The sequence below is a fragment of the Clarias gariepinus genome, chromosome 14 (assembly GCF_024256425.1).
Source record: "Clarias gariepinus isolate MV-2021 ecotype Netherlands chromosome 14, CGAR_prim_01v2, whole genome shotgun sequence".
In the NCBI taxonomy this organism is placed as follows: Eukaryota; Metazoa; Chordata; class Actinopteri; order Siluriformes; family Clariidae; genus Clarias; species Clarias gariepinus.
This window is the reverse complement of record NC_071113.1, coordinates 21337722-21364478: the sequence shown is the minus strand read 5'-3', so window position 1 is coordinate 21364478 and position 26757 is coordinate 21337722. Positions and strand designations below refer to the sequence as shown.

At 37.9% G+C, this 26757-nt stretch overlaps 3 protein-coding genes across 5 annotated transcripts in view; 2 read left to right on the top strand and 1 right to left on the bottom strand.

The window, feature by feature from the left end:
* Nucleotides 1-229: 229 nt before the first annotated feature.
* On the bottom strand, nt 230-2087 carry ppa1a (inorganic pyrophosphatase 1a). Its single transcript, XM_053510833.1, has 5 exons — nt 2072-2087; nt 1798-1877; nt 704-830; nt 507-634; nt 230-361 (listed from the first exon to the last, which is right to left on the bottom strand). The coding sequence occupies exons 1-5, from the start codon at nt 2085-2087 to the stop codon at nt 230-232; spliced, it is 483 nt and encodes a 160-aa protein (XP_053366808.1).
* Nucleotides 2088-4894: 2807 nt separating this feature from the next.
* Nucleotides 4895-14511, top strand: dnai2b (dynein, axonemal, intermediate chain 2b). Of its 2 annotated transcripts, none has more exons than XM_053511942.1 (13): nt 4895-4962; nt 5388-5578; nt 6140-6301; nt 6474-6595; nt 6748-6890; nt 7045-7158; nt 9181-9320; nt 9534-9656; nt 9741-9964; nt 10525-10660; nt 10875-11021; nt 11263-11496; nt 14120-14511. In XM_053511942.1, exons 2-13 carry the CDS (start codon nt 5396-5398, stop codon nt 14141-14143), a joined length of 1752 nt encoding a protein of 583 aa, XP_053367917.1. In that variant the 5' UTR covers nt 4895-4962; nt 5388-5395; the 3' UTR covers nt 14144-14511. The 2 variants fall into 2 exon arrangements, with proteins under 2 accessions (XP_053367917.1, XP_053367918.1); XM_053511943.1 differs by having other exon boundaries at nt 4916-4989.
* A 1692-nt stretch (nt 14512-16203) lies between these two features.
* kif19 (kinesin family member 19) overlaps nt 16204-26757 on the top strand; it is a 37327-nt gene continuing 26773 nt past the window's right edge. For both annotated transcript variants that reach the window (XM_053510869.1, XM_053510868.1), the window contains exons 1-2: nt 16204-16601; nt 17792-17872. In XM_053510869.1, coding sequence (XP_053366844.1) covers nt 16563-16601; nt 17792-17872 — 120 coding nt within the window. In that variant the 5' untranslated portion in view covers nt 16204-16562. The remainder of the gene's footprint in view (nt 16602-17791; nt 17873-26757) is intronic.

The window sequence follows — 26757 nt, the reverse complement described above, 5'->3', positions numbered from 1 at the left end:
GGTCAGGAGTCATGAGGAGCCTGTGAAGGTGTAATACTAATAAATATCTAAAGAAACTTGCATATAGGATAGAATACAATGTAAATATTCTTTTGAGTAGTTAAAAGTTAAGGCCATCCCAAGATCCCAGTACTGGCTCTCTGTTAGTGCTTAGATGGGACTAACCACTAACTCTGCAATGTCTGGTGTTTAGTTTCCCCTCTGCCTTAACATTCCCAATTCTGACAATTTAGGTGTGTATTACTAGAGAGTGATAGACTTGTTCACTGTCACACCAGTTAAGGTCGTTGGCTTTATTCTTGCTCAATATCAGTGCCTTCCAATATTCGTGGAGATCTTTCATGGTCTTTATGGCAAAGTCCTAGTGGCAAGCAATAAAATTATCTCATTACCTAACGTGAATTGTAAAAGCTACATTTTTCTTTATTTGTTTGTATGTGTGTGTGTTGAATACAACTGCATCAACATGTATTCAGCACATTGACATCAACACATATTCAATTTACCCTGTTTTTGAATTCACCACTGAATGTAAACTGGCTCTCAGGTTTCCCATTTGGTACTTTATACTTTTTGAACCAGTCCACTGTGGCTTCCAGGTATGCCGGCCTAAGCCTCATTACATCCTCAATAACTGAGCTGGAAACTGAGCTCATGGTAAGTTCACACTGAAGTTTTTTTTTTTTTTTTTTCAGAAGCTCACCATTAAAGTCTCCAGCATCTGGAGCCTCAACATTAATAACAATCACTTTCCGGTTTGTTTCTCCTTCATCTATCACTGCTGGGATTCCCAACTCTTTCACTCTGATGATTTCTCCATGGGAGCAGACCTGCAGAAATGAAGGGGAGATATGACAGACGAACATGAGCTAGCAAGGAAAGGAAAAGAAAATGAGATAAAATGAACTTTGTCTGGTTATACTAATATTTTTTTTATTATTATATTTATTGTGGTAATTTTTTGATTTTCAGACATACAAAAAGAACACAATCACAAAAACAGAAAAAAAACAGTATCTCCTTCAGTCAACCACTTCACTGTGTAAAGGCAAAAAAGGTATAAAAAAATAGATTTTTACTTAATATGACATTATGAATAATAGTGGCAATAAAAATATTAATATATAATCACCTAGGTACTTAAAGCAAAAGTGACAGGGGAAGTGAAAATAAAAAAAAGTTATTCTAATATTTTGTTACAATTGTCTAATAAATTGTTATCGTCTATAAGTTGACATATATGACATATATTATTCCCTTGAAGCTTTTGGCTGTTAGTTAGTTGTTCATGTTAAATCATAATATTCAGGTTCACAGAAAATGCGCAAAAAAAATGGAAAGAATTCCATGATTAAATCTGGCAGGAGTGATCTCTTTTAGGATGACTACTTACTTCATCTGCAGGGCACTAGGGCTGAGTGGTTTAATGAAGATGAAAATAATGTAAATCCTATGCAATGATGTGCTACAGTCACTAGATCTCAATCCAACTGTGAGATTTTGTAAGATCACTTTCCGCAACCATCATCAAAAAACCAAGTGAAGGAAAATCTTTGGGAAGAATTTTGTTTATCTCACCAGGACGGTTAAAAAAAACATTTCAGCAGATCCTGCAGCTTAAATGTATATGTATTCATATGACTTATCCATGGTATGTACAGTATGTATGTATGATAAAGTGTTCAGTCTGTCTGTTAATTCTATCAACAGCTTTTTAACTAGTTTTTAACATTTACTCCAAACTGTTTGTTAATTAGTGCCTTAATTTGATTTCCTTATCTTTGTAATTCCTTTTACCTTGTTACCAATGTCACACATATGGATGGAGTCATTGTCTTCTGGGCTTTTTTTGTCACTATCTGTGTGTCCTGGATCCACTCATGTCTAACATGAAAGAGAAAGAAATTTAAATGATATGAAGAAGATTAGGAAGAAGAATATAATAAAATAGGACTTATTTAGATAAAATTACTCTTTGTATTATGGTTAATATTGTATAGGTTGTTAATATTGACTAAAATCCCAATGTTTACCCTGTCAGAAACAAAACTCCATATATGTAGTTTAGTACTCTCTTCCTTTTGCATCTAACACCCTTAATACAACTTAATGATTAATCTTTTTATGAGGTGGAATTAGGTTATAACATCATAAATGTTGTGATGTTTTAATAATGTATAGGGAGAGTCAAAGTCGAACCGGGCCTTGTGAATAGTTTATAGGCCAGTGTTGAACAGTTTAATTAGCTTACTGATAAGCAAACAAGTTGTGATGTAATTATCTGAGTGAGTGACAGAAGGACATATCGTATTTGCAGATGATGTTTAATCAGAGCCAAATAGCATGCTTTTGTTTGAAAATTATAATGTTTTTACAGAAAGCAATGCAGAGAATATTTATTATATTATAAATTATAATATATTATAATATATAATATAATATTTATAAATTATTTTTTTATCTATTACCTAGGTCATTGTTAAAAATGCTAAATAGCTACAGTATTACTTAAAAATGTACAGTATACTGGATATATACATTTTACAGTAGCTATAAAGCATTTACATTTGTGAGTCAGATCATTTGACTCAGCTTTCATATGTATATTATACATATTTATATATAAATTTGTTTTTTGTAAATTGTTGCTTGGATGTTACGAAAAAAAAGTTACAAAAAATGGATGTTATTTATATAACTGCCAAATGAGCATAGCACTAAAAATGGGCAGTAAGTACAGTAAGCATCCATGCATCTTACCCAAGAGTCAAACATGTGTCACACATTTTATGCTTATGAACAACCCATATGACTTTCAGTTAACATTTTGATTACATAGCAGGAATGACTAAATTGCCTATATCCATAAAAGGAAGAAAAAATGGAAAGAAAATTCTCATATATGCAAGTTCCACTTCTTATGGTTACTGTCTCAAATACCTGACTCATCTATAAATCAGTAAACAGGACACTATCAGATGGTGAAAACAACATATTCAGAAAAGTGTTAAAATGTGTTTGAAAATGTGGATATAAAGATACTCACTAAAGTAGACTCTGTAGTATTGTGTATTGGATTTTCCTCTCTCTTCTGTACTAAAGCTCATACCAATATAGCAGGGCTGTTCTTATTGTCAAGCTGAGATTTTACCCTTTAACTCTGGAGGCCTGAAGGATGAGGTCCTTCTGGAGTTATTTGACATAAAGTGACTCTTAAGCCACTGGTGAGCTTTCTGCTCTTCTGCTCTTGAAGAATATAAAAAAGACAAAAAACAAAAATAATAAAAAAAAAAGTTAATCTATGCACTGATGGTGCTGAATGTATGGCAGATATTGTTAGCTCTAAGATTTACTATCTTTATAATGCAAAATGATAAAAAAAATTAGTCCCTGATAGAAAAAAACCTTCTAAAATGTAGAAATCTGTGATTTGGGTCATTTATCATTCAGGTATTTAGGTGCTTATAAGCTTCCAGTACAGAAGACCTTTCAACAGCACATTTTAATTAATAGACCTCCATTTATTTTGTGTGATCCATAGGTCTGTTTGTAAGAGACAAAAAGACAACAACAACATAGACTTATTCTAGTAACTATTTTACTCTACAACTGTTTATACTGGGTGTTTGAAAAGCCTCAAACAGATAAACATGCCTTTCTACCACTGCATAGCATTTAGATAGAACCAAATTGGACTGAATTAGGAGTTAAAAGGTTTTAAACTGTACTGCATAATCCCTTCAAAAAACCCTTCAATTTATTGCTAAGTCAATGACTACGTTACCCATACAAAATTCTTTTTCTAGTATCAAGTAAATGGCAACTGTTTTACAATGCTTGGTATTCATTAAAGTATTTAATTATTTAAGAAAATAGCTTTAGTCATTACTTTTACACATGACATTTGAAGGTTCATGCCATTAGCTGAAAAAAATGCAATTTCCATGACGCCTATTTAATTTCTCACAGAACATTCAACTGGTAGGTCAGCAGTTTTATTATGCAGTGATGTAACTGATTGCATTCGGAATTTACTTATTTTACAAGCTGATCGGATTCTGTAAAAAAAAAAGGCCTAATAAAGCAGAATTATAGAGTTATTCCACAAAAAGAATCTATTTTGTGTTGGCTGGCTTACTGACAAAAAAAAGCTATTGAAATTTTGTATTTAAAATTATAAAGGACATAGCAGTAGAAATAATAGTATTAAAAAAGAAGGAGAGTGTGAGCGGCAGGTGGCGCTGAGAACCGCACTTTTATTGTAAAATTGTGAACTGTAAAGCATAGCATAGATATAAAATATACATGTATTATTATTATTATTACTATTATTATTATTATAAATAATAATAATGTTTTGAAAAAAAACCTAAAAACTTTTAATGCAGATTATCCACATTTTAAAATAATAAATCTAGTACTATTTTTGAAAAATATAAGATTTCACATATATATAAAAAATATTATATATTTTTAAAAATATTATAATGTAGTATAATATATAATGTATTATACTAATATCTTCTTTGCATTATACACACACACATTATATAAGTTTTTTTGACTCACTGAGTGAGACTTAACATAAAATCCCACACAGTTCAAAAAAAAGATAAATTTTTGTGCAGACTTATGTAATAAGCAGCTTTTATGTAAAGAAAACAAACTTGTTAGTTTAGGTTAGTTGAAAATATATATTACTGCAAATATTTAGTAACACTTTACAAAGTCAAATATCAACCTCTTAGTTTTTATTTTATTTTAGTATATTTTAGTTTAGTTTAAGATTTAAACGCTTTAGTTCTGTAAAGAGCTGCGTTTCCGGTAGTGGGCGGGGACTGTTGCTATGATACAGTAAACTCCTGGGTTAAAGAGGAAACTGTGGAGAGTACTCGTGATAACCGCAGTAAAAAAAAAAAAGACAGAGAAAGACTTACTTAATATTAACACGTGACGGTTCAGGTAGTTACTTCTTCTTCTTTTACCAAGGTAAATAAGTACATTAAAAATAAAACGTAGTACAGCTACTTTAACTTTTCTACTTTACGTGGCTAAAATCTGTTTGATAAGCATGCTTCTCACACAATTGCACGCAACATAATTGTTTAAGGTCTGTTATTGTTTTTAATTAGCTAATAAAATATAACTTACCTGAATTTGATTCATTCCTTTCCCTTTTTTGTTGAATGTTTCATCTTCATTTCAGATATTATATTATATTATAGGTTTTTTTCTTTTCACAATCTCTTATGGCTTTCTTATTGTAGAACTATATCAAAACCAGCATCCAGATTTTATCCGCTTTATGACAATGTCTGTCTTCTACTTTACAGTCTTTGTCTATCTCTCCATCCTCTATCCTAACTGCACTGAACATCAATCTGTAGGTTTCATCATGGAGATTGTGCATGTGTACACTAAGAAACGCAGCGAGTTTGGCCGCCAGTGTAACTTCTCAGACCGTCCAGCTGAACTGCATGTGGATATTTTGCCAGACCCATCTCTCGCTGCGGACTTTATAGCCCAGGATCCATGTGATGTAGCCTTACAGTGCACACAGGAAATGTCAGAGCATGAGGTTAGTACAAGAAATCATCCAGACCACTTTTACTAATCAATCTATACCGTTGTTCCATTAGTCCATGGCTCATCCCCAGTTTTATAGCTCGATTTTATGAATGGGAGTGCAGATCACATGACACCACTCTGGCTGCAGAAATCTTTCTTACAATAAAAGTGGTTTAGTTTAAATACACTATATAGCCAAAAGTTTGTAGAGACCTGACCACTGCACTAAATCCTTGTTCTTCCCTATAGGGTGTCTTTATATTCTATAGCAATCCAATTTCCCCTTACTGCTCTGTGCACAAAGAAGAGCCCGACCTTAACCCCACTGAACACGTTTGAGATAAATTTCCATACTTACTGTGAGCTAAGCCATCTCGTCAGACGTCACTGTCTGACCTCACTAATGCTCTTGTTGCTGGATGAGGAAATCTCCACAGCCATGCTTTAAAATCTAGTAAACTGTAGATATAACAGCATCAGGAGACAACATCTCGTATATGATGTTTAGAAAGCACATATAAAGGCATTCTATAGTGTATTATCTGCCACTTATCATAGTTTTTCCCTCCAGGTGAACACAGAGCGTTTTGAGTCTGAGACGTGTGGCATTAACCATGTGGAAGGGGGGTGGCCAAAAGATGTCAATCCTCAAGAAATGGAACAGACCATTCGCTACAGGAAAAAGGTGGAGAAGGATGAGAACTATGTGAACACCATCATGGGGCTTGGGAGTGTGAGTGTGTCTTTTTATTTTATATATAAAAAAGTCTGGAATATGACTTAGCTCACTACTCTTTAGTAAAGGTGATAGATTTTTTAGCACGTTCAGTAGAAGGTTTATATCAAATTCAAGTATGGAACTAGTGGATCTCTGACTCACAGCCTGGTCTGTCTCTCTCCCATAGCACATGGAGCACTGCATAAGACAGAACAATGCTATTGACATTTATCAGGAGTACTTTGAGGAAGAGGAGGTGGTAGAGGAGGCAGAGGAGCAGCCCTCAGCCAAAACCATCAATGTGTTCAGGTGATTTTATCAATTATTATGCCTCCACGAAGGCAACAGATGGTGCTAGAAATTATTCCCTTTGGATGAGTCCCTGGTGACAGATGAGACCGGTATGAGACTGATAACTGGCATTAATTTTCCTCTACTTTTCTGATCTTGTCTGTGCTTAGAGACCCGAACGAGGTGAAGCGCACTGCCACCAGTCTGTCATGGCACCCCGATGGCTTTCGCAAGCTGGCTGTGGCTTACTCCTCTTTAGAGTTTCAGAAATTCAGCCAAAACATGTGTTACGACTCTTATATCTGGGACATTGGTATGGCATAAACACACTGTAATTGTGAAACCTTTTTTAATTTCATGGGATGTGTTAGATATTCAAGACAAATAATGCACAGACTTCTAATAATTAACTAATAGGTTCCCAGAATTTATTATTAATATTATACATTTTTTTTTTTTTTTTACAGAGAACCCAAATAGACCTGAGCTGACGCTGAAACCGGTCTCTCCACTCGTCTGCCTGGAATATAACCCCAAAGACTCGCATATCCTAGTCGGGGGAAGCTACAATGGGCAAACCGGTAAAAACAAACAAGCTACACTTTTATCATGACGGAAGTTATTTTTATCGCTTTTATAATCAGTATTATTACATTTACATTTTAGGCATTTGGCAGACGCTCTTATCTAGAGCGACTTACATTTTTATCTCATTATACACCTGAGCAGTTGAGGGTTAAGGGCCTTGCTCAAGGGCCCAACAGTGGCAACTCGGTGGTTGTGGGGTTTGAACCTGGGATCTTCCGAACCGTAGTCCAGTGCCTTAACCACTGAGCTACCCCTATTATTAGATCGGTATTCTATTATGCACTACTGATGAATTTGGTCAATTCTGAATAATCAGGAGGGATTGATTGATTTAGTAAAAACTTACACAGTGACATGTTTGGTGGACACTCCACATGAACACAAACTTTTTAAAATGTGTGTGATTATTGAGACATGCATTTTTTTTGTTTTTTAAAAATTTGTTTATTTGATATTTTTGGAAAAAGTCACAAGTTTCAGCACTTTATGTTATGACAAAGTTTTCTGACATGGGAAAGTCTATGACTCTCTCACTAACACAACAAGGTTTTTTTTGTCTTGCTAACTTGAAAACAGAGAAAAGATGTCTATGATGGAATGGCTGTCTATAGCTGGTTTAATGTAAATTATAACAGAATTGAACTGTTTGTTGAATGTTCCTTTTTCTTTTTTGTGTTTCGGCTGTTCCCTTTTAGGGGTCGCCACAGCGAATCATCTCCCTCCATCTAATCCTATCCTCTGCATCTTCTTCTCTTACACCAAATAACTTCATGTCCGCCCTCACTGCATCCATAAATCTTCTCTTTAGTCTTCCTTTAGATACTTTAGAAACTCCTGCCTGGCAGTTCCAACCTCAGCATCCTTCTACCGATATATTCACCATCTCTCCTCTGAACATGCAACCACCTCAATCTGGCCTCTCAGACTTTATCTCCAAAACATCTAACATGGGTTGTCCCTCTGATGAACTTATTCTTGATCCTATCCATCCTTGTCACTCTCAAGGAGAACCTCAACATCTTCAGCTCTGCTACCTCCAACTCTGCCTCCTGTCTTTTCTTCAGTGCCCCTGTCTCTAAGCCATAGAGCATCGCTGGTCTCACCACTGTCCTGTACACCTTTCCTTTCATTCTCGCTGATACTCTTTTATTGCACAACTCCACCCATTCCAACCTGCCTGTACCCGACCCTTCACCACCTTTCCACACTCACCATTGCTCTGGACCATTGACCCTAAGTACTTAAAATCCTGCACCTTCTTTACCTCTGCCCCTGTAGCCTCACCGTTCCTCTTGGGTCCCTCTTATTCACACACATGTATTGCGTCTTGCTGCGACTAACCTTCATTCCTCTGCTTTCCAGATCATACCTCCACCTCTCCAAATTTTTCTCCACCTGTTCCCTGTTCTTGCTACAAAGCACAATGTCATCTGCAAACATCATAGTCCATGGAGACTCCTGTCTTACCGCATCTGTCATCCTGTCCATTACCAGAGCAAACAAAAAGGGGCTTAGAGCCGATCCTTGATGCAGACCCACTTTCACCTTGAACTCTTCTGTCACACCTACAGCACATTTTACCACTATCCTAGCGCTCTCATTCATGTCCTGCACCACGCTAACATACTTCTCTGCCACATACTTCTCTGCCTGTTTGTTGAATGTTCTATAATACTTAAATTTCACTAAAAATGGTTGAAAATGCTGACACATTGGTTTTTCATGAAGAAAAATCACTAGTGTTTGCAGAATGCTGCCTTGATGGCTAACCTTGAGCACCTTTTGTTTTTACTTTCTATTATTCTCTATTAATTATGACACTTTATGGGAGACTGATTACCCTAAACTGCCTTATGCATGCTCACTTCTTTGTGAACATTTAATGGATCTTTTTTTTCAGCAAGACTTGTACAGTATGTAAGGCAATTTCAAATTAGCAAAATGCCAAAGGCTGCTTCAATGTTAATTAAAATATGTTAATTTAAGACTCAACCAAGCGATTGGCTTCTGTGCAGCCTTTTGGGACACCCGTAAGGGCAGCCAGCCGGTTGAGATGTCCGCAATTGAGCATAGTCATAGAGACCCAGTGTACAAGGTCATCTGGCTGCAGACAAAGACAGGAACAGACTTTTTCTCAGCTTCCACTGATGGTCAGGTAAGTGCACAGTGATGGTCAATAAGCAACACCATCCTGTTTTCTATAACGCACTGTGCTGAAGCTTATTATAGCATTGCATGACATCTTACTAGAATGTCTGGGTATGTGAGGGGATGCAGTGCACATACAAATTTACTTCCCTTACCAAATGCTTAAGTTACCTTTCGACCTAATAGAAGAACTTACTGAAAAACATGTGAATTTAATCAGGTTCTGTGGTGGGACATACGGAAGATGAGTGAACCCACAGAAAGGCTGGTGCTCGACCCCAGCAAGAAAGGGAAGCTGGAAAATGCACTGGGTGCCATCTCACTGGAGTTTGAAACCACCATGGTGAGATTTGTCTATAATCTGGGCTAAAAATTAAGAATAAACAGAATAGAGTAATACATGGCGTTTTTTTTTTTTTTTTACCAGCCCACAAAGTTCATGGTTGGGACAGAACAGGGGCTGGTGGTTTCGTGTAACCGGAAAGCCAAAACTCCAAGTGAGAAGATTGTTTGCATGTATAGTGGCCATCATGGCCCTATATATGCTTTGCAGAGGAATCCATTCTTTCCTAAGAACTTTCTGACTGTGGCTGACTGGACTGCCCGTATCTGGTCTGAGGACATTAGAGAATCCTCTATCATGTGGACAAAGTAAGTACCTAAGCTACTGCTACACAGACTAGTGAAGCTACATAAATTATGTTTCAATAAAAACCCACTGATTTTATAACTGAGTCGTATCAAGGGACAGCATGGTAGCTTGGTCGTTAGCACTGTTTTCTCATACTGTACCTCTCTGGTTGGATTTTGCATCAGGCCTTCGTTCTTCCTTGCTTGGTGGGTTTCCTTTAAGTATATTGGTTTTTCATAATTACCTGTAGGCTGATTAGCGTTTCAAATTGCCCATAGTGTCCCACCTCATGCCCTAAGTTTCCTGGGATACACCACCTGTGACACTACACAGTATAAGTAATATAGATAATAGATGCATGGATCTTATAAATGAAGACATGCTAAAGAATAAAAGGTATACTAATGAAACATTTAACAGCACACCATTATATTTGGTATCCAAACTGCATGCTTCCTTGTTTTCTTTCTCTCCATGCAAAAAGAGTAAAAATAATATTGCAACCTGTGTGGACATAGGGAAAGAAATATAAAACTGCATGTCACATTAAAAATGAATTCTATTGTCTCTCCCTATGCAGATATCACATGGCCTACCTATCAGATGGATGCTGGAGCCCTGTAAGACCTTCAGTCTTTTTCACGGTCAAAATGGACGGCACTTTGGACGTATGGGACTTCCTGTTCAAGCAGAATGACCCAACGCTCACTCTTAAAGTAGGTACCATTAACTCTGACCAAGTCTTAGCGTCTGCTAATCCAAATGTTACCAAAAGTTTAAATTTTCAGCAAATTAAGTTATTTTAATTTAGTTATTATAGGGTTATTATGATTATAATGAAAACTGAATAGTTAAATAAGACAATATTCAACTTTTGACTTAGGACTGTATATGTCTGACAGGGGATAAAGTTTGTACTGCTTATGATAGGTGTGTGACGAGGCTCTGTACAGCTTGCGTGTGCAGGATAACGGACGTTTTCTGGCATGCGGCTCACAGCTGGGCACAGCCACCCTGCTCGAGATCTCATCAGGCCTGTGCACCCTGCAAAAAAATGAGAAAGCACTGGCTACAGCTGTAAGATACACACATTTACATACATGAATACAGTGACTATCTAACTATCAAGACATGCTCGAATACTTTATTTTGTAAAATAATTTCACATATCAGTACATTGAAACTTTTTTTTTTTTATCTTAAAAGAGGCAAATTGCTACTTTTTGTTTTCCTGACATGGATTATACTTTTTTCAAAGCTGCTTATGAAATCATGGGTAATATATACAGTATATATTCATGTGTGTGTGTGTTGACAGATGTTTGAGCGTGAGACGAAGCGAGAGAAGATTCTGGAGGCTCGACACAGAGAGATGCGTCTCAAAGAGCGCAGTCGTTCAGAGCAGGGAAAGGACGAAGAAACCAAAGACGGAGAGGGAGAGGAGAGTGCAGAGGATCTGGTGGCCCGTGCTGAAAAAGAGTTCTATGAAATGGTTGAAGCAGAAATGAAGAAAAGGGGAAAAGAGGAGAAAATAGAGAAGGAAATAAACAAGGTCAGGAGCTCCTTACATAACATTTGATGTGTCAGCAATAAATCAAGATAGGGAATGTGGTCTGCTTAATGTCAGTCTGCATTGCGTCACCTTGTCATTGATTATTGTTTTACAGCAGCATATTCTGTAGTGTTTTATTTTTCTACTGCACTTTGCTAATGGATGCTTAGGATCAGTTAATTAGGGTTAATTTTTAATTGATTGAAGAGGGTTATTCAAGTCATTCAAGTTAAACCAGGACGTTTGATTGTGCAGAATGATAGAACACAGTTATGAGAGTAAAAACAACCTGTATTTTTCTCTATAATCCACTATTACACTAATGCACTTAACACAGTTGTTTCACTAGTGCTTGGATCCCATCAAAGTACAGTAGATCGGACCGTCTGCTTCTCATCAACGTCACTGCTGAAACACTTACCCCCTACGAACACTTTTAATGGCCCAAACAGGTGAAAATAGCTTGAGTTCAGGACTGTCCTGGTGATGTGGCATCACTTCCTAGCTGAGTTCATGTAATGTTCAAGGGGTGTGCTGAGGCTGTGCATTGTACTGCAAAAACAGTACCTTTGATGATCAAACCAGGTTGTTTTTCCCCCCCTGAAGGTATTTCAGTAACTGAATGTTTACAGGAATAACTGCTGTAAGCTTTGAGCCACCATTATTTGTGCATGTATGCCATTTTTTATCATCTTTTGTCTCATCACTGTAATGTGCTTGAAGTATTCTGTCGATCTCAATCAGTTTTCCGCTTTCATTCAAAAGGAATTTCCCCAAAATTCTTGACTCTGTTTGACTTGAATGCCGCTTCTATGTAATACTTAACCATTTATAGTTAAACAACTTACAATAATTCCTGTTATAACTTATAACAGCTTTAAACCACAGCTCCGTTTTTACTGAAAAAAGAAACAAGTCACTGTACAAAAACTTTCTTACTTATAAACATATAAAATTTTCATTTACAAATAATTGAAATCCATACATGTCCCTGTGTGTATAGTAACATTGTTACTATAAAAATTATAATGTGTTAGAATTATTTAGAGGGCCTCCGAGTGGCGCAGTGGTAAAGTGCTCACTCTATCATCCGGAGATCGTTGGTTCGAACGCCGGGTGATGCTGTTTTCCTCTCACAGCCGGAGGCACAGAGAGAGCTGATTGGCCGAGCTCTCTCAGGGGGGAGGGATGAGAGTTACTTGTGCTCCCACATTAATCACGGCTCTACAACCAATCAGGGGCGTCTGTGAGCTCGCACACACGGAAGGAGCGGCTAGCGCTTTCCTCCGAGTGTGTTACTCCGCCCCTAACGGTGCGTGAGTGAGCAGTTCGAAAAGATGCGGTCGGCTCGCGTCACGTGGTTCGGAGGAAACACGGGATAGCTTTCGTCCTCCCGACTGAGTGGTGGTTGTAGCCTTGATGTGTTTGGGAGCCTCCTAGTGACGGGGAGGAATTGGCCACGACTAGATTGGGGAGAAAATCAGGGAAAAAGAATTGGACAGGACTAAATAAAAAAAAAAAAAAGAATTATTTAGAGGTGGAGGGCAACTAAGTAAATTTGCTTTGACATTTATCAAAGTCAGTAAATATTAAATACAGTAAAAGTTTGTACTTTCTATTTCACTACATTTCTGCATGGCGTCTCATTATATATCCACAGTGGTGTGTGTGGTATTTGAAAGGGTAATATCGCTACCTGCTGACTGTTACACGTAATCACGTCATTTCCCTTCCTTCCATGGAATGTGCAGAACTGTTTAACTGTATATCAGGACTGTGCTACTAAGTCGTAAAGACTACAGTAAGCTAACAACAGCTCAGGTGTTTGCTTCTAAAAAGTACTTGTACTGAAGTAGAAATATCAGTGGAGGAATTTAACTTTCACTTAAGTAATATTTTTACTTCTTTTACTCAAGGTTAGGATTTAGGTACTTAACTTCACACTGGAATTAGTCCATAATACAGTATAATATAAACCTGTAATATAAAATTGTCTTGCATCCCGCACTATCGTCATATCTGCTCTGATAGAGAAGTAAACAAGACTTTCTGAAATTTCAACAGCAATGTGATAAAAACTGGAATTAAACAATTCTATTTCCTTTCTGAACTTACTGTAATTTTATAATTTTTAGTTTTAAAGGCATTTTCCATCAAGTCCAGGTTAAATGCTAAACCAGATGCATTATCTGCATTATGCATAATAATCTGCACCTTAAAGATTATTTAAATACCTTTTTAAGTGGGATTTACAGCCTCTCTTAGTTAAAGGAAGAAAATGAAGTTTTATGCAGCAGGGACGCCTTCTGTTAATATTGCTCTTTTTCCCCATAGTAACCTTAGAAATGTACCTTCCCTGCTTTGACAGATTGTGGCCTGTTCCATTGAGATAAGCCTCCTATTGCCTCTATATGGCTCAATGTGGAACATGCATTGTGTAAGACACAAGGAGGAAAAATCAATAAGCTTTATTTGGACTGTTAGTGGATGACTATTTGTGTGTACTTGCATAAGAACCTCTAGCTTACTGCACAGGTCTTGATTGACATATATTAGCAACTGCACAGTATTAAAAGCAGTAGTTACATTAGATATTTTCTAACTGCTTGGTTTATTTTATCAGGAGAACGGTGAAGAGGAACTGTGAGAAGAAGAACCACCATGACTTCACTTACCTGTAGTTTTCTCCAAAACATGCTGCTGGAAATAAAGAAACAGTTTTTCTCTTACAGTACTTCAGCCAGTGCTTTTACTGCACAGCTCACATAGTAAATTATTTTTTATCTAAGCTGATTAAAGAAAATATATTTTGCACATTATATTTTTGTTTGTACGCTGAGAAAATACATTCAACACAATAAATGTCCTTTGACATTCCTGAATACAATAATTATTTCTATGTCTGCATTAATTGAGGTAATAGATGTGAAGCACAGTAATTTACTTAATTGCCTTCTTTACTTTCCCTGTCTTTTGTTTTTGAATACATTTTACAATTTACATTATATTTAAATGTAACTTTCACTTTTGCATCTAATCATTTAACAAACTGAAATATGAGTTAAATTGTAAACAATATATCTATTATTTTTTTGTTATATTTAAAAAATATACATGATGTCTGACTACATGGGTAGATTTCTTGCGCTGTACTCCCTGGGCTTTTCAATATAGAGCACAGGTTCTTTGTAATAGTGATTTAAAAATATATCACCCACACTGCTGTTATTGTTCTGCGCACATTTTTGCAGATTTTTGCAGATTTTTGCAGATTTAAAAGCGTGAGACGAAGCGAGAGAAGATTCTGGAGGCTCGACACAGAGAGATGCAGAGAGATGTGTGCTCTTATCCCTGTTTGCAGGTTCTCCATTATCATTTGCCATTAATCTAAATGACTCATTAAACCATCTGTTCAATAAAATTACTAGAATATTAAAAGAATATTTGAATTAAAGGCGTCAGTGATTGCAGGTGTAATTTGTTATATGTTCAAAAAAAGATGTCCGCTCTCTGTATGCTCCGGCTCTGAAAGTAAAATAAAATGATGTTTGACTACCAAATTACAATAAGGATGTGAGGAGGTGTTTCGACTGTGACTTTTTAAAATACTCACACAGATCATATAAAAAGTTATTGTTAGCAACAATTTTCTTTTTTTTTTTAATAAGTTTTTTTTTTTTTAACATTTCCTCATATAACTCGCTAACTCGCCCATTCTTTATCCTTCCCATTCTAATCCCGGACAGTGTTGCAGGAGGCCTGGAGCCTATTCGAACTCACTCACTTACCACTTTATTCTTTATACAGGGTTACAGGGTACAACCTGGACTTGGTGCCAATCCATCACAGGGCACACACATACACACACTCATTCACACACTATGGGCAATTAGGGAACAACAATTAGCTTAATCTGCATGTCTTTCGACTGAAGGAGGAAGCCGGAGGAAACCCACTACTGCTCAAAAGTTTGTGATTACTTGCAAATATCTTTGTTTTCCAAAGAAAACACATTTTCATGCAATTGACAAACAAGTGAACCAAGTTAGTTGGATTTTTGCCTGTACATGAGTGGCCAGCACATTTTCCGTTTGAGCTGTTGTGGGAGCAGCTTGACCATATGGTACGTAGGAAGACTCCATCAAGCCAATCCATTTTACTGGAGCTGCTCCAGGACGCATGGGGTGAAATCTCATCAGATTATCTTAAAAAAAAAAGCAGGAATGTCTGCCATAATTACATAATTGCTGCGAAATGTGTTTTTTTTTTCAAAGTTTGACGAACACATTCATCATTATTATTAAAATTATCATCTCTAACTCTGTCAATGTCTTTTGCCATATTTCCTATTCAGACTAATTACCTGTGTTTTTACCTGGAAACACACACACACACACACACACACAAAAAACAATACAAAATAACAATAAAATTACTAAGTGTTCCCAAAACTGATCCAAAACCTTTGAGCGGTAGTGTATGTGTTACAAATAAAGGCTAAATATAAAATTTTCAAATTTTTTTTTACCAGTTCAATTTTTCTTTTTTTTTTTTAAGTCTGACCAGTAATCAGGCAGTACAGGCTGTATATGTGATCAGGATTGTCCTGATGTACAGTAAGGCAGGCTTGGTTTCCTGCCGCTACAGTAACGCAGTTTGTCCACAGGGGGCGCAGCTCAGCGCAGCTCCGCACGGTGAAGTGAGGAACAGAAGCCGATCCTGAGCTGCCGTTAATGACGCGGTGGATATATGAGGCTTCACTCCACATCGCTAAGGGGACAAACAACACTGTTGTGTTTCTCAGAGAACAGCACGGAGAAACCTTTGTACAGACACGGACGGGAACAGACTGATCTGTTTGAACGGGATAGAAAGACTGACGACACGTAGACTGTCTGATCTAATAAATAACATGTATCTCTCTTTTTTCAACCTGGAGCGCTTAAGAGCAGAGCGCAGGTGAACAGAGGGAGACATGGAGACATCGCGGAGCCTGATCACTCTGTCCTTCTGCTGAGACTGACATCTACACTCTGGCTGATCGGGAGGTGGTGATATCACTCACTATGAAGGATACAGGAGAATCCAAGGATCACCAACTTACAGTAAGTAGAACAACATATATATTTATATATTTACATTAATATTCCATGATCAATATGAACATGATCTCATACCACATTATAACTCATAATGTCTTTTTTTAACCTACATCTGTTACAAATCTATACTAAATGCAGGATTATGATTGCATGGTATTACGTATACATTATACAACTTTTAGATGTCATATTGTCCCAAAGTAAGCCAAGATCTCTTTTCAGTCCTCTCATATTGATCATATTGATCTTCTTCACAAGCTTCTTATGCATCTCCGTCAACAAATGCAAAGTCACTTTCGCGGGCTGATATCCATCACTTACAGACATGCTCTTAAAATGTCCTAAAAACAAACAAGACGGAACCAACAAGTTGAGAGATTGCAAGCAACTTAGTAAAACATGGACAGGAAAAAAAGTAAAAAAAAATCAGAGTGTAGGCATGAATTTCTCAAGATTTTATTACTATTATTGTATTGTAAGGATTATAATGCAGGACTGATGACGTCTTTGACCAATAATAATTTGTTGATCAACATGATACAAATACATGATGAAGAAGCAATAATCATCACATGCATAGCGCACAAGGCTGAACATGTAGAGCATATGTCCACAAAGTAAAGTATATATAGTTTTGCTTACTTGTAATTCTGGCTTTTTTGTTGATGGACCTTTATCAATCATAAGCACTCTAAGCCAGTGGCTCTGTTTCTACAACTCTAAAGTCAGTTTGTCAAAACTGGGTTAAAGCGTCACCTTCTGAGAGTTGCGCACCTGTTTCCCAGTTATCCTTTGGCCCTGGACTGAATAATTCACACTGCCTGGTTCAGTTGCCTCTGCCTTTTTCCTTTACAGCAGCAGTGAAGTGAAATCATTGCAGCACCTCTGAAGTGCTAAAGAAGATGTACAGAATGTGTAGGGCAATTAAATGAACAGCTTCAACATAGATTGAGGCTTTTAAATCTAATATAGCCCAAGTCAGTTAATATTCTTTACCGAATCCAGACCTGAGTGTAATAAAAAAAAGTTAGTTGATAAAATTTAAGTTTATATTTGAATATTTTTTTTGCCTAATTATGTCCATACCACAATTCCAAACGTGTTAATTTAACTTTTTTTATTTTTTATTTTTTATTTTTATAAAAAATGTCAATCTTTATTTCCTCAATACTAATAATGGCTTTGTTTCCCAGGTGGCTTTGCGAATTCGGCCTTTGAGCGATGTGGAGATAGAAGAAGGGGCTTCAATAGTAGCCCACCGAGTAGACGACCAGGTAAACGTTTGCCATGCTTATGTGTTTATTGGCAACCTGATTTTTACAGAATTCCAACAAATGTAAGATTAAGTTGTGTCAAATGAAAGTAATGTGTATAATACATATATACAGTGCTTTGCAGAAATCATGAACCAGCCCTCATTTCTACATATATTACTTCCAAAGCCAGACTTTTAGTTCTCCAGGCTTCCTGAAGGACTTATTTCTCTCTCTTTCAGTCCAGTCCCTGTACTTCATCAGTTTCGTGAAAATGTTTTTGTTTTTTAAACAACACAAAGACCTTTGAACCATTTAAGCACAAATAACATCTAAGTTAACCATCAAACAAACAGACGAGAGGGGAAATGAGGTTGCTGCTGAGGTTGTTACATGAGCAATTTTTAAGTTGTATCTTTTGGCATTTTGCACCATGTCGCAGTAACATTTGTTCCTATTGCTTAAATGAATTTTGTCTCATTTAATGAAGTAATGAGGAGGTGGCTCAAGACTTTTGTACAGTACTACCGTATAAGTAATAAGAACAAATACAACCACTAACACGACCCTTCGTTTGATCTTAAACCCTTAAATCTGTTGATATGACTTGAAAATTATATTGGCGTCATATTTATATGAAAAGCAAACAGAAGTTTGAAGTTTGAGTTTAGATGTGACATTTTTGTGTGGAGCCTGTTTATGTTTATGTTCCGTCACATGTGGATCAACATATTTCAAGAGGAGCCAGCATAGCCAGAACAGTACCAGGCTGTAGACACACTTGAAAGGCATACATACATCACCATGATTACCAAAGTGCTCCAAAGATTGTTTATTCATTTAATCAGATCCAGTTGAATGCCTCAAACTTGTGCATGTCATAGACACTGTCCCGAGTGTGTTAGTGTCTAAAAGTAAAAGTGGGTGGTGCCTAAAAACATCAGGGTCTTTGGGTTAATCCTGGTTTAATTTGGTTGTGCATAGAAGTTTAGCATACCTTCTTATATCTGCATGGACCATCCTTCAATGTCTTTCCATCTTGAAGAAACATACCAGTTGGTTGGTTGCTTGGCTGTGCTACATTGTCCCTAGGTGTAAAAGCTTGTGTACATGATACCCTGTGATCAAGGTTATATTTCTAATTTCTAATGGCCATTGTTTCTGTCATAGGCTATACTGTAGTTTAAAACGTCCCTGACTAGGAACAAGTGCTTGATCAATATAAATGAATGAAAAGTAAAATATGCTTATCTTTACACAAATGGCTGCTAAACCCTTACAATTCCTTGGGATTCTGATGGGTGAAGACATACAGTACGTCACACACCGGGTGTTGCTACTTACATTTTCTATTTGTATTGTAGTTACTGAATAATTAATAGTATAGACTAAATCATTTGCTTTTCTATTAATAACTAGCTAGGACGGTAAAGTGTTAATCTGCTGGCTGTTGCTGATAGAAGAAAATACTCTTTTGATGCTTTTGCTCATTAAATTATTAAATTTGTGTCATCATGACACTGGAGAAATGAATCAGAATGCATTGTGTGAGTGTAAGGACCATTATGCCTAAACTAGTTTTTTCAGATATTGTCAGTTCCACAACACAAAAGAAAGTACAGTCTGTAAAGCAACCACTGAAGCCATTATCTGATCTATTCATGCATTTGCCTGATTGTGGCTTAACCACTAAATGAATTTAAACAGAATTCTGAATAAAAAGATATCAGAGGTAACCAAAAGTCTCTGACTGAAATGATGAACACATGACAAAAGACTCTGTTGTGTCACGATGCTGTCTTGCGGGCGGGTCTGATTATTGCCTCTGTTAATGGAATGAAGCTCTGGGGTTGTTATATTTAGGTCACACTCTGGGAATAAATCCTTTCACACAGCTGTGATCATTTGCGCTAATTTAGCGATGGATGACGGGAATGGTGACGAGCATGATGCTGGATTTGAAAATAATGGTTGCTGCTGTGTTATTATTGTCTTATGATTAGACGGCCACATGGAGAGAATGTTAATATGATTAGTAATGTTCGGAGTAATCCACATTTGTCAAAGCCCTAATTAAGCGCTGGTGGAAGAGGCTTAGTTTTACGAGGTGTGTGTGTGTAGTAAACACACATGTGGTAAATTCAGTTTCCAGGAAGGAAAATCTATCATTGCCTTGGAGTAGCAAAGGATAAAATATAAGTAAATGTGCACTGACACGAACATTTATGCTTGGATACTTCGATCTAAGCACAACTCGGTAATATTGCAATTTCTTAACAGTAATTACTGGCCAAAAATTACATATGTGACTCAGTAGACAGATCTTAGTGTGATTAACAGTAATTACTGGCCAAAAACAACTTATGTCACTCAGTAGATTAAAGATCAGAGTGTGTTGTCTGAACCACATGAGCTGGCTCTTTTAACTGGGAAAAAAATATATCTGTTAGGTTTAGTAATCATAGTGCAAACCGACATAACTGTGAATCCACCATGATTTTGTCATTTTAGATATTTATAAGAGGTGGTGTAAAAGTTAGCACTTTTGCCTTGCACCTCCAGCACCCGGGTTTGATTCCCATCTCTGTGTGCATGGAGTTTGCTGTTCTCCCCGTGCTTGGTGGGTTTCCTCCGGGTACTCCGGTTTCCTCCCACAGTCCAAAGACCTGCAGGTTAGGCTAATTGGCGTTCCCATGGCGTTCTGTACACCTCTCCAGGGTGTACCCCGCCTCGTGCCCTATGCCTCCTGGGATCGGCTCCAGGCCCCCCGCGACCCTGAATACAAGATAAATAATTTGACAAACAAGCACATAGTGGCTTTAATAACCGTGTTTTAGAAATTTCACTACTATACACCAATCAGCTATAACTTTAAAACCATTAACATTAAAACTTCTTAGGTTTTTGGGTTCCCCTTGTGTCACTGGGGCGGCTTTGGCCCATTGGAGTGTGGCTACATGAGCCTTCTGTGTGTGCAGTGGTGTCTGGCACTGGGACATTGGGAGTGGATCCTTTGGATCCTCCACCCATGGGTTGCGGGATGGGACCTCCATGGATAGGATGTGTTTGTCTGGTGTATTCCATGGATGCTCGTTCAGATTGTGGTTTGGAAACTTTAAAGTCTTAAACTCTTTGCCTGCTAAGTCCAATAAGTGGCAGGCTGTAATGCATTGCATATTCTGATACTTTTTTTTCGTGGAACAGATCAGAATTAACGTCTTTGCCTTAACGTTATGTTATGGCTGATCGGTGGAAGCATAAAGTGTAGATTATAATTAGTAATATTGCAATTTCTTAATGTTAATTACTGGCCAAAAACATCTTATTTCACACAGTAGATTAAAATATATTTTAAAGATCTGAAATGCGTCCTGAGTCTGCTTTAATTACATAGTGTATTTGTGTCTGTGCAGTGGCTGGTACGTTTGTTTGTATACATCAGAGGGCTTAAGAGTCCACAAAGCAAACAGGTTATGTGAGAGGTGACAGGATTGTGCTCGCGGTGATTAGCAGCACACACACGAGGGGTTATAGGTTTTGTATTGTATTTGTGCAGCCACATGAATGGATGGGATGGAGAGAGACAGCTTGTGGTCTGTGATTTCTCAGTTACATAGACGCATACATGTGCACGCGCACACACACACACACACACACACACACACACACACACACACATATACAAAGACAGCACAAGCGCAGCATCATATTCATGGAAATGTAAATATTTTTAAAAATGTGAAATGGAGACACACAGCAAATATGTCAGCCAGTACTCCCATCTGCACATCCTGCCAACCTTTAATCAAACTCAATTAGCCAGATGTGTTGATCACCCGAAAACAACATCATGTGCGTAGTATGTGCAACATGTGCCATATGGATCTGCATATCGTCTGGTAGGCTGAGCCAGATTAGCTTCGTTTACAGCCGACACAATCTACTGTTTCCCCCAAGAGGAGGAAGGGTGAGGGCGTAAGCCCCATGAGTCTGAGCTCAGCCTTAGAGCTTTGAAGGGATTAGACAGCAGCCACCTGCTCCAATCCACCTGCGCAGCTCACCTGATACACAACGGTGGCACGATACATAGATTCGTAGAGATCTCAAGCATGTCTTTGTTCTATCATACTGTACATTTGGTTTGTTTTTGAGGTCATTGTCATGTGAGGGTTGGATTGTGTTTGGGATTTTAACAGGATTCTAATTATGTTGGTTGTAAGTGCAGAATACCTGTGGAACCACAGTGATGATAAGATGTTCCTAATTACAGAAACCCCAAACTTGCTAGGGCCTGTCTATGCTGACTCTGAGGATACAGAATTATAAAGCTGTCATATGATTTTCCTGTATGATCCCCCGATGAGATGCTTTCATACACGTGATGGAGCTTTTATTAAGATGCAACTTACACACCACCTTTTTTTCAATTGGTCTTCGTAATGTATTATGTCTGTTTATAAAACTGTTTTACAGAAGGCAATCTCAAATGCTTGTGAGGCTGCTTGGCAGATATGAATTTTCCAACAGATGCATTTGTATTTATGTAGAGCACGCATCAATAAATGGCAGATTTGGAATGAGAATAATGAATATATCATTAATCTAGGTTTATTTTATTATATTATTATATTAATCTAGATTCCCTCGGGGTAGGCACGTCTATGCGTGTCACTTAATAGAGACAATCCACGATATTTTACTGTGTATAGACAGTATGTGCGAAAGAAACAGAAACAAAAGTGCGACAGACCATGACTTACCCCAAGAAGAGGAAAGTAGGGCCTGAAGAAAATTTTATAGACTGGACCTTTAATTCAGTATCCCTGACATAGAGGCTTGACGGTGCCATTTGTTGTTGAATGTCACGTGGAAGGAAGAAGAAAGGAAAAGATAGGTAATGTAAACAGGCAGCGTGCTGTGTTGCCTCATTTATATGCATCATCAATGTGTAATGTCACACAGGTAAGATCTGGGCTTCAACAGTGGCATGTGTATGGGTGTTGGGTCACAGCTAAGATAATGACGTCAGTGTCTTACTATATAGCTCGGTTTACAGGCAGATGGACAAAGAATTAACAAAAGCTCCATCATATGGCTCAGCTGTTACCTACGTGTCATATACAGTGGAACCTCGGATTACGAGTAACACGGTTTACGAGTGTTTTGCAAGACGAGCAACAATTTTTAATAATTTTTTACTTGAAACGCGAGCATTGTCTTAGTTTACGAGCACCGAGTATCACGCTGTGTGTGTGATGTGCGTGCGCGCGCACACACACACATTAACGGAGAGACCATTTTTAAAACCTTTTAAAAATTAGCAAGGAACATTCCTAGTCACACTCACGTGAGCGCATACTAACAGGATCACTGCTGTAAGTAAAACAACAACAAAAAAACAAATTAAACCTTAAACCTCCTTACCTTTAAAAACAATCGCGACAGAGAAGAGTTTGTGTGTTTATTTGGCAACCTGAGAGAAGGGGAGCTGTAAAGCCGAGACCTATCGTCTCCCCTGCTGGGTCTTAGTGCCTGCAATGTTTTAACGGTTTTAAAAACGGTCTATCCGTTAATGTGTGTGTGTGTGTGTGCGTGCACATTTTACACACATACACCCTGCGTGCATGAAAACCCTCATCTGTCGGGATTTATTTTTTAATTTTTTTAAGGTAAAGTACAGGTTAATTTGTTTCTATTTTTACTTTATATTTTGTATAAATTATATTTATGTATTTATTTTTTTGGGCTGTAGAACGAATAATTTAAGTTTCCATTATTTCCTTTGGGTAAATTAAATTTGGTTTACGAGTGTTTTGGAATACGAGCCCACTTCCGGAACGAATTAAGCTCGTAATCCGAGGTTCCACTGTAATTGTGATCCACACTTGTACTGTTATATCGATATAGTTGTTGCTATACTGTATGTATCCAGCTTTAAACATATCAATATTAAAATCATCAATGTTTACCCATATTTAAAAATATTAATTTCTATTTATTGATATTCACATTTGTTTATTTTCCCCAGTAGAATGATCAATAATTAATCTATGTTAAAAATCTTCAATTACTGCATTACTGCATTACACGATAAAATACAGCACAATGAAGTTCATCAGAAGTGTAAACATGTTTTTCATTAGGAAAATAATCCACAATGAAGTTGTTCTATTAAATCTTTTAAATATAAAAAACTAAACATACAGACAACCTTTGTTTAGAATATAAACCAAAAGGAGAACTTCTTGCATTCATCAGTGATACACAGAGTTTAGTGTGCTGCTTCGCCGGACAGGTGCGCCTGGCAGCTGTAAACACAGTGCATGGGGCTTAGAGATAGAGGCATTGTGTGTGATCCTCCTGCTTTTGGGGGGCTGTTAACCGAAGGCCTCAGGAGGGCTACCGTGCCCTCTCTCTCTCTCATACACAAACACACACACTCACACACATGTAGATGCACACACAGAGGGAAAATGCTTTATAGGGAGGCCTCGTTGTCATGGTGATCCATAGACAAGGTCAGAGCCAGTGTTTGTTTTCTTTTTTCCGCCCCTCGTACAGTGGCATCAGCCCTGATGGACATGACAGACAGAGAGAGCAAGGTGGAGAGAAAGAGCTTGAAACATCAAACACTATCTGATCCTTATGAAAGTTTAAAGATCCAGAGTGGTCTACGTTGCTCACAGTCAGGCGTCATCCATGGCTCACTGTTGGTTGTTGGCCTCTGTGGAGTTATTGGGCGTTTGTTTGGGATTGAATCAACCCAAATTCTGCTGACCTTTTGACAGAAATAAACTTGCACGAAGTTCGGAAAGGCTGGCCATAATATCCTTTTCGGACTTCATATCCTGTTTGCATCAGCACGGAACGTTTTCCAGGAAATTTTGAGCTGAAAAAGGAAAAGCTGAGTGCGTAAGTGACAGACAAATAGGCAGAGATCTCTCACCCAGCTTGGCCTGTGAAACAAAGAGCCGCATTCATCTGCACTCAGCGCGAACTTTACCTGAGAACGTGGCAAATTCCTCCCTTTGTGAGCAGCGAAGCAGCCGGTCCGAGTCGTCTGTATTCAGTTTCTGTTGTCTTTCAGCTCCTCCTGTTTCTGTCAGCAGATTCGAGTTGCGTTCGCCTTGAGGTGGGCGATACTGAGCAAGAGAGTGAGCCTGAGCGAAAAGAGAGCGAGTTTACTGGCACGAGGGCTGGCGGTCATCTGTCCACTCAGATTAAAGAAGCTCTTTTCCAGGGTAATTCTGTCCAGCTCCATTGAAAGCCCTCTTCTTTTCTGTTAATCTAGCCAAATGTTTTCACGGACCGTGCTCAATGGCCATGCTGTTGTGGGCTGGCATATTTCGCAGCGGATAATACTTACTTGTCACAAATTGGGCCAGCGAGGGCCGAAAGGAGAGTCTCACCAAATAGTGTGTGGTGACTTTTATAGGTTTGGTGTTTGAATAGGCCCAGAGCTGGAGCAAGGAGTAGCACAGCAAACAAAAACGGCCTTCAACAGGCATGATTTAGCTTCGGTCCGGGCCAGGGAACTGCTGACAGTTAGACCCGGAGCATTTACAGGTTTACTCTCGGTATTGTGTTTTTTATGGTTTGACTGCACTTCGTTTCCCTGTGCTTCTCTGTAAATGTCCCTCATTGCCGAATTCTCTTTTTGTTTCTTGTTTATTATGGGCAGTGCATTTTCACAGCTCTTTATCTCAGAACCTGGATTTCTACCATTACCTTGGCATGTGTGTTCTTGCACTGGTTGAAAATAGGGGTAAAAAACAGCTACAGTTATTATTTGCAACGATTATGGACGGTTTAGTAACTTGCTCTGGCAGGAATAGTTCGCTCAGCGTATTCTAACAAAGCCCCAGGATCTAATCTAACATGGTAACCCTCGCTCTGTTAGAGGCATAACCATATTAAAGATAGGGGAGGAAAAGTTATAATGAACTTAAGGAGCCAGGAGAGGAGAGAACCAGGTTAATATGAAGTCATTAATTAACTGGTAATGTCTGAAAATAGGCCACCACAGCCTATTTTCCTGGGGGTTCCTCCGTGTGGACTGCAAAATTCGTCCTCGTTATGCACTGCAGCCTCTCTTTTCTGCTCTCACCCACTCATCATCAGATAAGATCAGCTCTTGTGCTAAGATGTAACAATCAGGAGGTGTTCAAAAGGCTTCTCCTGGCATGCAAACCCTTCTTAGGGCATCTCTGATAGAACACTTCAGTTGCCAATGATTATTCGTAGATTCATCTGCGTGTGTGTGTGTGTGGTTTCCTCCCACTCCCTGAAACATGTAGATGAATGTCTGTGTATGAACAGACTTTGATAGACTGCTGTCCCTTAAGGGTGTAGTACATCCTTGTGCCCAGTGTTCAGAAGATCCACTAAAACTGAAGATGAGTTTGATGACTTCTTTGTTTGGAAATGCATTATTTTATCTCCTGTATCATTACTGATGTGTACAAAGGTCATCAGGATGCATTTCTATGCTAAAGTAGGATTTAACCGCAGTCATTGGTGCATGGTATCACCTTAGATAAAGTCACATGTTTGACAGTGTTGGCATGGTGTGTCTGGTAAACAGTGAGATTGGGTTATGTTAGAGAAACTCAGAGTGAACATTTAGCACGTAGACTGAAAGATACATTTCTGTAGGCATAAATTTCATTTCGGATTCTGAACCTAAATGTTTTCTTAAACTGAAAAATATATATTTTTGTTATTGTCTGTAGTGTCTGCATAATTTGCTTGAAAACGTAAAACAGAATCATTCAAATCATTCATTGCATCTAAGCCCTGTGTTGATTTAAAAATGGTTAAACAGAGCTTGTAGAGCTTATAACAGTTATCCATTTTGGTTCTTGGTTTTGTGCACAGAATCTCAGTCTGTGTCCGGTCAGCTAGGA